Source organism: Cryptotermes secundus, unplaced genomic scaffold, assembly GCF_002891405.2.
Source record: "Cryptotermes secundus unplaced genomic scaffold, Csec_1.0 scaffold931, whole genome shotgun sequence".
Classification (NCBI taxonomy): Eukaryota; Metazoa; Arthropoda; class Insecta; order Blattodea; family Kalotermitidae; genus Cryptotermes; species Cryptotermes secundus.
The window spans coordinates 296,254-308,421 of NW_019732382.1; the positions used below are offsets into that span (position 1 = coordinate 296,254).

The 12,168-nt window shown below is 37.6% G+C and overlaps 1 protein-coding gene across 1 annotated transcript in view; it reads right to left on the reverse strand.

Moving 5' to 3' along the window:
• The window catches only part of LOC111867685 (protein bicaudal C homolog 1), a 64,534-nt gene that overhangs the window by 26,871 nt on the left and 25,495 nt on the right, over positions 1-12,168 (reverse strand). Inside the window, exons 2-3 of the mRNA XM_023857737.2 lie at positions 8,371-8,414; positions 5,751-5,820 (exon numbers count right to left, since the gene is read on the reverse strand). Of these exons, the coding sequence (XP_023713505.1) occupies positions 5,751-5,820; positions 8,371-8,414 (114 nt within the window). The remainder of the gene's footprint in view (positions 1-5,750; positions 5,821-8,370; positions 8,415-12,168) is intronic.

Below are 12,168 nucleotides of genomic sequence, written 5' to 3' on the forward strand. Positions count from 1 at the left end.
TTGTATATATATATATATATATATTTGTTACTGTCGTCCCAGCTCTCTCCATTCCAAAGCTGAATGAATATGTAGAAAAATAGATATGCCCTTCTTTCGCTCAACCAGGATAAAGTACAACTCAGCATCATAACCCAACATTTTAGAAGTGGGAATAAACATTTGCGTTACATATCATTAAATTTTTAATGGAAAACTTCGATTTATAATAAATAATACCTTATTTTCCTGAGTGTCAAACACTATTTCAAATGCAGAAAATGTCTGGTAAGATGGCATGAAGAGGTGGATATTAAAACAAATTTTAATTCAATGGGATTGTGTTGTTTTGATAAAGAACTGAATAATCAGCATTGTAATAAAGTGACTCCTGTGGGTTGAGGAGCATGCAACTTATTTAACGCAGTAAAGACTGCCGTTTATTAGAATGGAGCGATAATGAACCTTCAGCCACACGCGTTTGTGCCACAGAGAGAGAGAGAGACAGAGACAGTAGTCATTATTGAATATTCATCGGCTGGCAAAAGGAATATATCTTATCAGGCACCTGTAATTTGCTCTGTCATTTTAATCTATAAAGGAGTCAAGACCCGATAAGCAAACCAAATTGTCAGCAAGGCATTCTACAACCATCCACTTTCATTCTTTGCCGCTCTCGACTTACCCTCTCTGAACATATCTTTAATTCACGATTTTAGTTCCAGCATATCCAGATCTTCTAACCGGGGACTACGTAGAAGAAAGCAGAAAGACTACTGGGAGTATTCATTCTCAGAATTACACAATTCTGGTGAGATATTTCACAACTATCTTCCGATTATCAGCGACAGATGATATCACAGTGTTGAAGTTCAATGTTGTCAATTCGTGAAAAATGCTTCTCTAGTCGAGTGTGCGTAACTTAAACCTAATTACAGCCAGAAGCTAGGTAAGAAGCTTGGTAACTTATCGGCTCTTAAAATATTGACACAACCAGAACAATCAAACCTGACGATCATAATCCTGCGTAGAGAAATAAATAAACATGTTTACGTGTTCAATAAAGCTTAAGAACAGTTTATACCGGTCCACCCAAAATTATCAAATGACAAAACTAAAATCTGAACTCGGGTAATGCTTGCTACCATTCGGTGCAGAAACTTTTGTCTTCTCGTCTGCTGTCCAAAAATATAAAAATTAGAATATACAAAACTATAATTTTGCCTGTTATTCTGTATGGGTGTGAAACTTGGTCTCTGACATTAAGGGAGGAAACATACACTGAGGGCGTTTGAGAACAGGGTGCTGAGGAGAATATTTCGACAGAAGAGAGATGAAGTGACAGGAGGTTGGAGAAAACTGCATAATAAGGAGCTTCATAACTTGTACTCTTCTCCAAGTATAATTAGAATGATCAAGTCAAGGAGGATGTGGTGGGAAGGTCATGTAGCACGAATGGGGGAGACTAGGAATGCATATAGGATATTGGTCGGAAAACGAGAAGGAAAGCGACCACAAGGAAGACCAAGGCGTAGGTGGGTGGACAATATTAGAATGGATCTTAGAGAGATAGGATGGGATGGTATGGCTTGGATAGATCTGGCTCAGGATATGGACCAGTGGAGGGCTCTTGTGAACACGGTAATGAACTTTCGGGTTCCATAAAATGCTGGGAAATTCTTCAGTAGCTGCTGAATTGGCGGCTCCTCCAGAAGGGCTTAGCTCCATGAGTAAGTAAGTAAGTAAGTAAGTAAGTATCATTTATACAGATGTAACAGACGGATCCACTCAGCCTCGTGACGATAATTGAGGAGCTATTTGAAGGAAATAGCGGTTCCGGTCTAGAAAACCGAAATTAACGGCCGTGGGGATTCGTTGCGCTGACCACGCGACACCCTCTATCCGCAAATGCTGGCACTAATCTTCGCCGATAAACGGCGGTCGTTCCGTTTGTATAGTTCGCTTGCGGACTAAAATCACAGAGTTTAGACAAATCGAGAATTTAAATGTTTGTTTATAAAAGTAAAACTTCCAATTTGAATTTAAAATTTGTGCATAATGTTTCCATATTGTTATATCGATATTTACCGTGACTGAAGTCACATTTCTGTGATCTTGTCGTGGACAGTCTTACAATTAGCACAGCTGCAACCGACCCTATAATTCAATCAATTCTCATTGTGGTTTTTCCCATACTAATAAATTCCCTTGTTGGTATTCTGGTACTTCACAATATTATATTACAAGAAAAAATTCTTCCATATACCTTATCAATTTCGCTCTCTCTCTCTCTCTCTCTATATATATATATACAAGGTGTGGCAATAAAGAAACCGGATTCATGCTCTAACCCTTTATTAAAAAAAATCAGACAGTCGAAATGTTATCCCCTTCAATGTAGTCCCCTCCCCGATCCCTACACCGCTCCATGCGAATTTTCCACTGTTGGAAGCAGTGCTGCAGGTCATCTTGTGTTATGCTCTTCAAGAGTTGCGTCGCTTTTGCTTTCACTGCATCCACGGACTCGAACCTGGTCCCTTTCAGCGCAGACTTGATTTTTGGGAAGAGAAAAAAGTCGCACGGTGCTAGGTCCGGAGAATACGGTGGATGTTCCATCACTGGAATGTTGTTTTTTGCCAAATACCTCTTCACAGATAGCGCGTTGTGTGCTGGCGCGTTGTCGTGATGAAGAACCCATGAGGCATTCTTCCACATGTCTGGTCTCCTTCGTCGCACACGTTCACGGAGGTACGTCAAAACATTTTTATAATAAACCTGATTGACAGTCTGACCTTCAGGCACCCAATCAATGTAGATTACCCCCCGGATATCGAAAAAAACAATCATCATTGCTTTGAATTTGGACTTGCTCATGCGCGCTTTCTTCTTCCTAGGGGATTTGGGGCTCTTCCAATGCATGGATTGTCGCTTAGTCTCTGGATCATATTGAAGAATCCAAGTTTCGTCACACGTAATTACGTTTTGGAAGAAATCAGGATCATTTTCAATGTTTTCAAGAGTGTCAACACAGCAATTCACTCGATGTTCCTTTTGCTGGGGGGTAAGGATTTTTGGCACCACTTTAGCACACACCTTTTTCATGCCCAGATCGTCGTGCAAAATCTGTCTAACACTTTCCTTATTGATGTTCGTAAGTTCAGAAATTGCTCGAATGCTCAGTCGACGATCTCTTCGAACAATTCTAGCGACCTTCTCCACATTCTCTGGAGTTTTCGCAGTGGGAGGACGGCCCGATTTTGGATCGTTCCCGACGTTTTTCCTACCCTCCATAAACTTCTTAAACCACTCGAAAACTTGCGTGCGAGATAGACACTGATCACCATATACTTCTGTCAACAAATTGTAAGTTTCAGTGGCAGATTTTCCAAGTTTTGTGAGGAATTTGATGTTAGCACGTTGTTCTGCATTAGCACTCAGCATTATTCCGACGGAGCTCAGAAACACGATCCGCTTCTAACAATGGTCGCGGCCAGACTAACCGATGCACGTGAATGAAACTTTGTGTGACGGTAGAGGGAAGTCCAAGGGTCAATGCCCTACCCTCCTCTTCGTCAATGACGTGGCCGGAAATGAGTCATAAAAGTAATCCGGGTTCTTTATTGCCACACCTTGTATATAAGTAAAGCTATCCCTGTAACAGGCCATGAAGGCCCATAGGGTTGCGAGACGTTGAGGGTCCCACATTATCTAGACAGTCGGCTCAAAGATGGCGGTAAGGTTATCAGCCTTACGCGCCAGCCTCGCTTTACTCCCCAGGAAAATTATTTAATTAATTCCTGGTACTCATTTCTGTTAGAGCTGAGTGAACCCCAGGGCCATATTGCGGCCGGACCTTTGTTGTTAAACATATACCTTAATTATTTCTACGGCAAAATTCATCAGTGTTGTTTTCTTATTTTTGCTGATGACATAAAAGTTTTTAGTTGTATTACGTCTATTGATGAGCGCCTTCTTTTGCAGTCTGGTATCAAATTGGTGCACAAATAAGCTTAATGCTGGTAAAGAAAACCTTTCTTCAGAAGAAATTGTGTGATGAAAACAATATCCTTTATAAATGTGGAACTTTTCTTGTACTTCGATCAACATGTTCATTATTTATTTTGTCACACTATAAATTTGCTAGGCCTTGTGCGGAATATTCCTCCGTTTCCTCACTAGATTCTTTATGCTTTACCTCAGCCTCATCAGCGGAGAATTTGAATGTTATTTAGAATTACCTTACCAAACCTTGATTTCAACAAAGTAGAATGTATCAAAGTCTACGATATAACGTCGTGTAGTCCGTTGAAAGCCAACCGACGTTTCGGAGGAATATATCGCTTCCATCTTCAGGGTATAAGAATAAACCAAGCAAGAAACCATCGTGAAAGAGGGTGGCAGACGAAGAAATGTTGCCTATAGCTCCTCGTTCAGATATACGCATGTGCTTTATGGGCATGTGAAACGTCACGCCTTACCCGGTATGTCAGACTGCGATGAAAGTAGTCGGAGCGCTTTCTGTGTCGACTTAACTTCGAACAAGTCTACCGCGTGCAGAATGCACTCTTTAAGATTTGCTATTTTATGACTTACCACTTTTCGCACACCCACACTCTTAGTACCCTGCCATTCGATGCTGTCTTTTAATAATCCATGCCGTATATAATTCAATTCAATTCATGTTTATTTACGTGCAATAACTTAACAGCACAGTGGCCAATTACAAAGTTAGCACGAGTATATAAGGTACAGAAAATAATTAAAACAAAATACAAATATGACAAATCTGTGAACATAAATCTAAAGAAGACTGAAATATATACATATATTTATGAAATATTACGAATGTTGCTAATACTGTTAGTAACTAAATACTAAGATAAGACAACTGGGAGTGATAGCATAGAATTAATAACAAGTCAATAAATTAAAACCAATTACATAAGAAAATAATAATAATAATAATAATAATATTAAATTTTATGAATTTTATGCCCGGTATATTTTTCCATAGATTCGTGAATTAAATAAAAAATATATAGAGTACTTGTTCTTTAATTAAAATGTTTGAGCTTCTAGAGGTTAATGCGGCTTCTCCCCAAATAATATGAATCTGTTCACAAAAATAAAAAAAATCAAGGAAGAACAGAATTGTTGCATTTTTGGTTGAAATTCATACGAACTGGATTATTCACGAGATGATGAGCCTAACAATTTCAAGAGTTCTTGGTTTCTAGGATACAACGTCGTATATTCCGACGTTTCCGACGAATATGTTGCCTCCATCTTCACGGTCTAAGAATAAAACTTTTATCTCGTATATTTTCCTTCTGTCATCCGGCAAGACGTATTGCTCAAGAATATTTTAAGTTCACACAATGTATGAACACCAGCAAATTACTGCAGAAACAAACTATTAATTTCTAATGACAACGTACTGTTGTACGCCACTAACTGTTAAATATGTATTCTCTAAATTTCTTTAAAAGGACATTAATATGTTCGGTTCACAAAACGACGTCAAATAACGTCGAAAAGCTTAATTTCCTTCATGCCTATACGTCTAATTCATTATTTTAATATCACCAAACATTAAGCTTATGGGATAAGTCTTTTGCCCTCTAGAGTTCTGTTGAATAAAAATCAAAATCAAACTACTAATCCAGCCATTACTCCAGCTACAGACGCAGCTAACATCGCACTTATCAAACTTGCGACTAGCTACCCGACCTGAGATTTCTGAATCGACGGCAAGTGGCAGCCTTACTTACCTTTCTTCGACTTGGCTCCAATTTTAAGGCGCGAAGGCCACATGATGTAAGTGTTCGTCTCGATCATGATCTGTAAAGAAAGAAAATGTTATGATTTGATCATTTAAAGTACCACATTCGAATATGGAATGAGGGCATTGATACCTGAAACCAGAGAAGTTGTAGGTACGAAATTCTTTTTCTCATAAAAGTAATACTGTACATGAATCTACTAACTTTAGTTTTCAACTTCTTAAGCCAAATGTTTTTCATCTCGAGAATAGCATCTTAGTGTCTCACAACGTTCTAGAACAACCCCTAATGGGCATGAGCTTCAAACTTGAACTTATCACAGGAAAAAAATCATTATCCTGAAATATGGTTCCAATTAGAATAAAACTTAAAAAAAAAGCATTTTTTAAATGATGAATATTTAACTAAATACAAGAAAAATAATTTAAATGTATATGTAATATAATTAGCTTCGAATAGTGGGATTTTATTTACAGCAAAATAAGACCAATTCAGTATGAAAACCCTCAAAACATTTGAAAAATATTTTTAATTATGAGTGGAGTAACTTACAACTGTCCATTCATCTTGTAATGCTCTACAGTTGGGTGGGGACATACTAAATTGGTTACAAATCTCGTGACATCCGTCTAAACCCATACCACACAAGATATACGAGGGCTATACGGAAAAAAAAACTTTCGTTTATTTTAGGCAACTAGTGTAGGAGCCGTGGAGAGTTGGCGCATACGAGGTAGCATCATTTGACTCAGGGCCGCGCCATAGCTCAAGAGGTTAGTCGCTGGCTTCCCACCGCGCCGGCCCGGGTTCGATCCCGGGTCTGGTCAAGNTCAGCTGCGAAATTCGCGCTGTTATCCGTTTCATCACTCTAAACAGGAGTGTTGTGGAAATCCGTTGTGGATTATGCTCCACCTCATAAGGGGCGTCGTCCACTGGGGTGGTATAGGATTTTACGAAAAATTTTAATAGAAAATTTTAATGGATTTTAATTATTTTTATGTTATTTTTAAGTGGACTAGAACGAGCGGTTTTAGGGCACATCGGAACAGTGTAACAGTTTGAATGCATTAAGACATATGAAGATGGCCATCTATGACCGAAACATGTGTGAATGGTGAATAAACAATTGTTGCATTATTGACGGACTGTGAATACATAGACGTTTAACTAAAGATTTGCAACAGGATGCTGAAATACAGAACAACCGCACAGATACTGTTCTTCATACAATCATAAATTCTGTTCTTGTCAAAGATATCAACAGTCCACTGATCTATGTACGGGTTTCACTTTTAAAAATTTTATACTCTGTTAAATATTTTGTTGAATGAGATATTTTCAGAAATTAAATAAGTTCTATTTGAGTTTATGTATAAATAGAGTTTATACTCAACCCCGATAAGAAATAAAAACAAATTTGCCCCATAAATTTAAGTGTACTCCCGCAATGGGATTCTTTGAAATTCTTCTTTTAATTTGGAGGAAGGAGCGCTACCTCGCCATTATGAATTCACTGCAGAAAATGTGGTGCACAGCTTGACGTGTTAGAACATATTTACGGCATAGTAATATTTGTCCAATACAAAGGTTTGTTCAAAATATTCGATTCATAGTGAGTTACTATAGACAGATTAAAGTTATCTTTTATTTTCCCTTCATTTAATGCGTAACTATCTCAGATTCCCCGTAAATTTCTAGATAAATTTAACACATTAAATTATATCTGTAGAAAATTGTAAATTTCTTCAATAGCCCATAATTTTTTTCTAAGATCTGTGCAAGTCAGAAATATAAAGCAGTGGCTAGGAACCAAAAGCACACGAAACTGTATCGTTACTATAGTAACGACCAATAGCATCCATAAACACTTGGAATTACTGGGTTTTTGGACTTTGTCCTTCGTCCGGTATTCTAAAAATTTAGAGAACATAAGGTTTCGGGAACTGAATCTGTCTCCATCCTCAGGTGTGGGGGAGCGGAGACATACTCTTTTGGGTCCCTTAGAAAGAGGTAACCTCAAACAGTGATCAGTGGTCCAGTGATTGAGGTTAGCTCTTTCTAAGGACCTCAACAGAATAGATATGTCCCCCCTAACCTGAGGACGGAAACAGATCCAGGTTCAGAAACTTTTGTGTTCTCTAGAAATTTTTAATACTGGACGATGGACAAGTCCAAAAGCACAGTAACTGAGTGCTATACACCCTCGGCAGAACCATCTAGAATCTACGAACATCCATAAAAATGTGAACTTTCAATTTAAAACACTAAAAATTCTGTGCCCGTGATTCATCAACTGTTCCATCAATTTGTGAATGGCGATAAAATATTTATCCCGCTCGCCGGGCTAAGTCAGTGCCTGAAAACAGGACAGAACTTATTGCCATCTTCAGGAAAAACATTTTAAATTTACATCACTTTTGTGGAAACAGTAAAACTAAGAGAAGAATGTTTTGGTTCCACAAAACATCGGAGGGCTGTAAGGAAGAGTTTCAGGAATCGCCCACTCTTAAGAAAAGCCTATTTTTTTTTTTCAAAATCCGGCAAATAAGCACAACAGCAACCAAATAATTATGCTACAAAACTAAAATTTTAAGAAACTAGTTCGTACCTTCTGGAAAAACGAGTCGGCAGGCTCCAAAGCTTCATCGTCACCTGAAATAAAAGAAAACAGCAATTACAATTTAAGCGGAATTTCAGGCCACCAGTTCCATACTTACTTCCTGCTTTAGCATGTCCAACTCTGGATTCTGCCCACAGAGTGCACTTGTGTGCTTTATTTGGTTCGCATAATAAACAGTGACTGTTTCCTTAACAACAGTAACCAGTTGTTCTTTATAGCGGAGGAGTAATGTGTTTCCCGAGAGGTACGAACTGAATTTTTTTTATATTACTTAGAAGAAATTCAGTTCTGAAAGTATTTTAATGGGGTTTACATATTTATATCCGCCATATAAACAATAATAAATGTATGCCTATTTAGTGTCTTCTTATCCACTACATGTTTCGTTCGAGAGACCATCATCACGAGGGTCACAAGAACACTGATTACAAGGTTTGTAGGTATCCTACAATGAAATCAGCTGAGTCTGTCTAGTTTTACATGCATTACTACATTTACAGTCATCGAAAGCACAACGACATCTGTAGTCAAAAGGTATCGATTAAAGTTAGAAAACTAAACTAGAGGAAAACGTTCACTGATTTGAAATTTCTTGCAATAAAATACGAGTAACAGTCTTTTTAAACGTTTACTGTTTCTCTGCTTACAAGAATAAAATGTTTGGGAGCGAAATGTTTCTTTATTTAACAGAAGGTCAATGTTGGTTAAAAATATTCATGGCACAAGATTGAAACTTTTGCGAAATGTCGCTTTTGATGTGATCTAAATGTTCTTGCAGTTATCAGGATTTTTTTAATGTAGATAGCAATACCTCCAACAGGCAGATGCAGTGTTCGTAAATGACGTCTTGTTGAATTAATTTATTAGTAAGTGCTCTTTTACAGACGAGATATGAAAGGCATTTGTTCTCGTTACTGCCATGAACATTTCTGAATCAACATTGTTCTTCTTTCTTTTTAATTTAAGCATCCGAAAAAAAACGATAACCTACACTTCCATTTTCATACACAGAAGAATAAGAAGAAGAAACACGTTTAAGCAATACTGGTTGATCGTAGACAACTCTATCAACTTTAAATTATTTATATTATAATTTCTAATTTTGATATTTTTACTCTCAACTCCATATTGCTCTCGATCATTGTAAATGTAGCGATGAGTCGAATCCTAGACAGAGTCAAATGATCTACTGTAGGCTAGCCACAAACCTTGGAACCTCCACCCAGATCACCCACTTCTCGGTGGGTCCCTCCAACCGAAACTTGCAGCAGATAAAAAAAGATAACAGTGAGGCATATATTATTGTTTGATGGAGGTAAACCTGCAATCCCCTTAATATTAGAATATTCGCATACATACACAACATGGCGACGATGTTTAAGGCAACTGGTTAGTAAAACGATGAAAATTATACTCAAAGGCAGAAGCAGAAAAATAAAAAATAAAAAAAGGAAAGAGAGTTATCAGTAAAATAGGTTGAAGCTGATTCACAAAGTGTACTTTCTACAAACACGAAGATGCAATATTTACTAAACATCAGTTTACCCATTGCTTTGTATGCCCAGGAAGTCTCATCTCTTAACTGAAGAGCATCATTGAAATAGAAGGCCTCCCCCCTCAAAGTAGAACATTCTAAGGATGGATGAAACTGCATAAAAACACCAAGATTTATTTTTTATATATTAAATTAAATACGTTAATCGTGTTGAGTACGCAACATGCATCGTATACAAGTTCTAACCCGTATAACAGTTGCTGGGATAAACTCATGATATCAGCCTCTAGGAGCCCAAATATTGTAGGTACGACTAAACACATGTTACGAAGGCGCTCTGAGGACATGAAGCGAGGCTCCTTTCGTTCTGAGTTCAAGATAGTGTATCGTCCCGATGCTGCAAGAGCAATATTTTGGTTCGACAACAGTGTCTGTTTCTATCATTCCTACTTGCGGCCTAACTCGCAAAACAAATGGACATTTTGGCCGTTAGAGAACTGCACAAAAATAATTTCGATGCTACGATACGTGTTTAAGAATCCGAAACCAACAAATTCTCTATATAGCACTTTTCGGTATTCAGAACTTATTCCAAAATTGACTGGTTCCATATATCCAGATTCTGGAATTCCTGGACTATTAATCCACAAAACCTTTTCCTGAAATGGGCATAATGGAGTTCAAATACAAAAATTATCTTTTTTTTCCCCCCGAACAATGTTTGCCTTGCAGATTTTCTTCTTTTTTATATGCCTACTGAAATCCCAGTACATTGTTTTTCTTTCTTTTTTGAGTGGAAAGGAATATACTGTAGCAATGTTTCAACTATGAACTTCTTACAAACTGCAAGAGGAACTGCATCCTTAAAAATCAAGCAGTATCGACACACAGAAAATATCCGAAATTATATAACGTTCAAGAATATTTTTACGGTCGCCCTAGAATCGTGGATCTCTAGATTAAAAATATCTGGCACCTCATTTAATTATAATTTTAAATTTGGTATTAATATTTGGCATACTTCCTTATTTATTAAATATTATTTTACCTCCAAAATCCAAAAAAAAAAGACAGATGCCTCGCTCCACCACTCCCTCGCCCACTGCCACACCCATGTACACTCGTATGGTCGATCATTTTTAAATTCTTGCTATTCAACTGGTATTCTGTTGATATTGCAGTTTTCCCTTCCCAACGTAATTAGTGATGGAAATGTTAGGCATATTGAGTTAAGCGCAAAATCGGCAAAAAATGAACACTCAACTGATATTCCGACAATTCTATGACGACTGGGCGAATCGAAATACCTTCAAACTTGCACTCACGATTGGGGTAACATGAACTTGAGTGTCAAAAAAAGGTGCCTAAGCTAATAGTACTCGTGGCTGATAAAATAGAAAATATTTAAAATTTATATTACTCAGATGAACGCATAATTTCAGAAAGAAAATATGGCTTAAAAGATGCATTTACAGTAGCACTAAAACAAATTGACTTGAAAATACTATACTGATATGTTGGGATTTTGGACTTTATCCATCGTCCTGGTTTTTAAGATAAATAAAAACACGACGTTTCGGAAACTGGATCTGGACTCCAGTGATTGAGGCTAGCTCTTTCTAAGGGACCCAACTGAATAGGTGTTTTCCTTCACCTGAGGACGGAAACAGATCCAGTTTCCGAAACGTCGTGTTTTTATTTATCTTAAAAACCAGGACGATGGATAAAGTCCAAAATCCCAACATACCAGTGTGTTATACACCATCGTCAGAATCCTATAGTAACTACTTGAAAATACTATGACCAAATTAAAAAAAAAAGTTTATATTTGAATGAGAATAATTAGTAAAATGTGAGATTTTACATATAAGACCTAGATAACGAGCAGAAATGTTTCAGAAATAAAGGGCTAGTACACATTCGGATCTTCAGCGGAAGAAACAGTCCTTTTTACCCATAACTTTCCTTAGAAGTTCTGCCGGATTTGTCTATATCGTCGTGAATTAGACCATCTGGTGTTCACTTTTTTTGGATTTCGCAACAGTGATTTCTCATATAGTAAGGTCGTCAGCCTTGCATCTAACCTCCAACCTGGAGGACCAGGTCTCTGTATTTATGTCCCCCAGCGACAGGGTGGCCCAGTTATATGCACAGGCACCGGGTTCCCTGTTCGTCGCCTTTTACGACTCGCAGTGCTATGGTAAAACGCGAGCAATTTCTCAGATAGGTGAAATAATTTTTAAACGCAATGGTAAAATTATACCTAGGAATATGCGTTTGAAATTACGCAA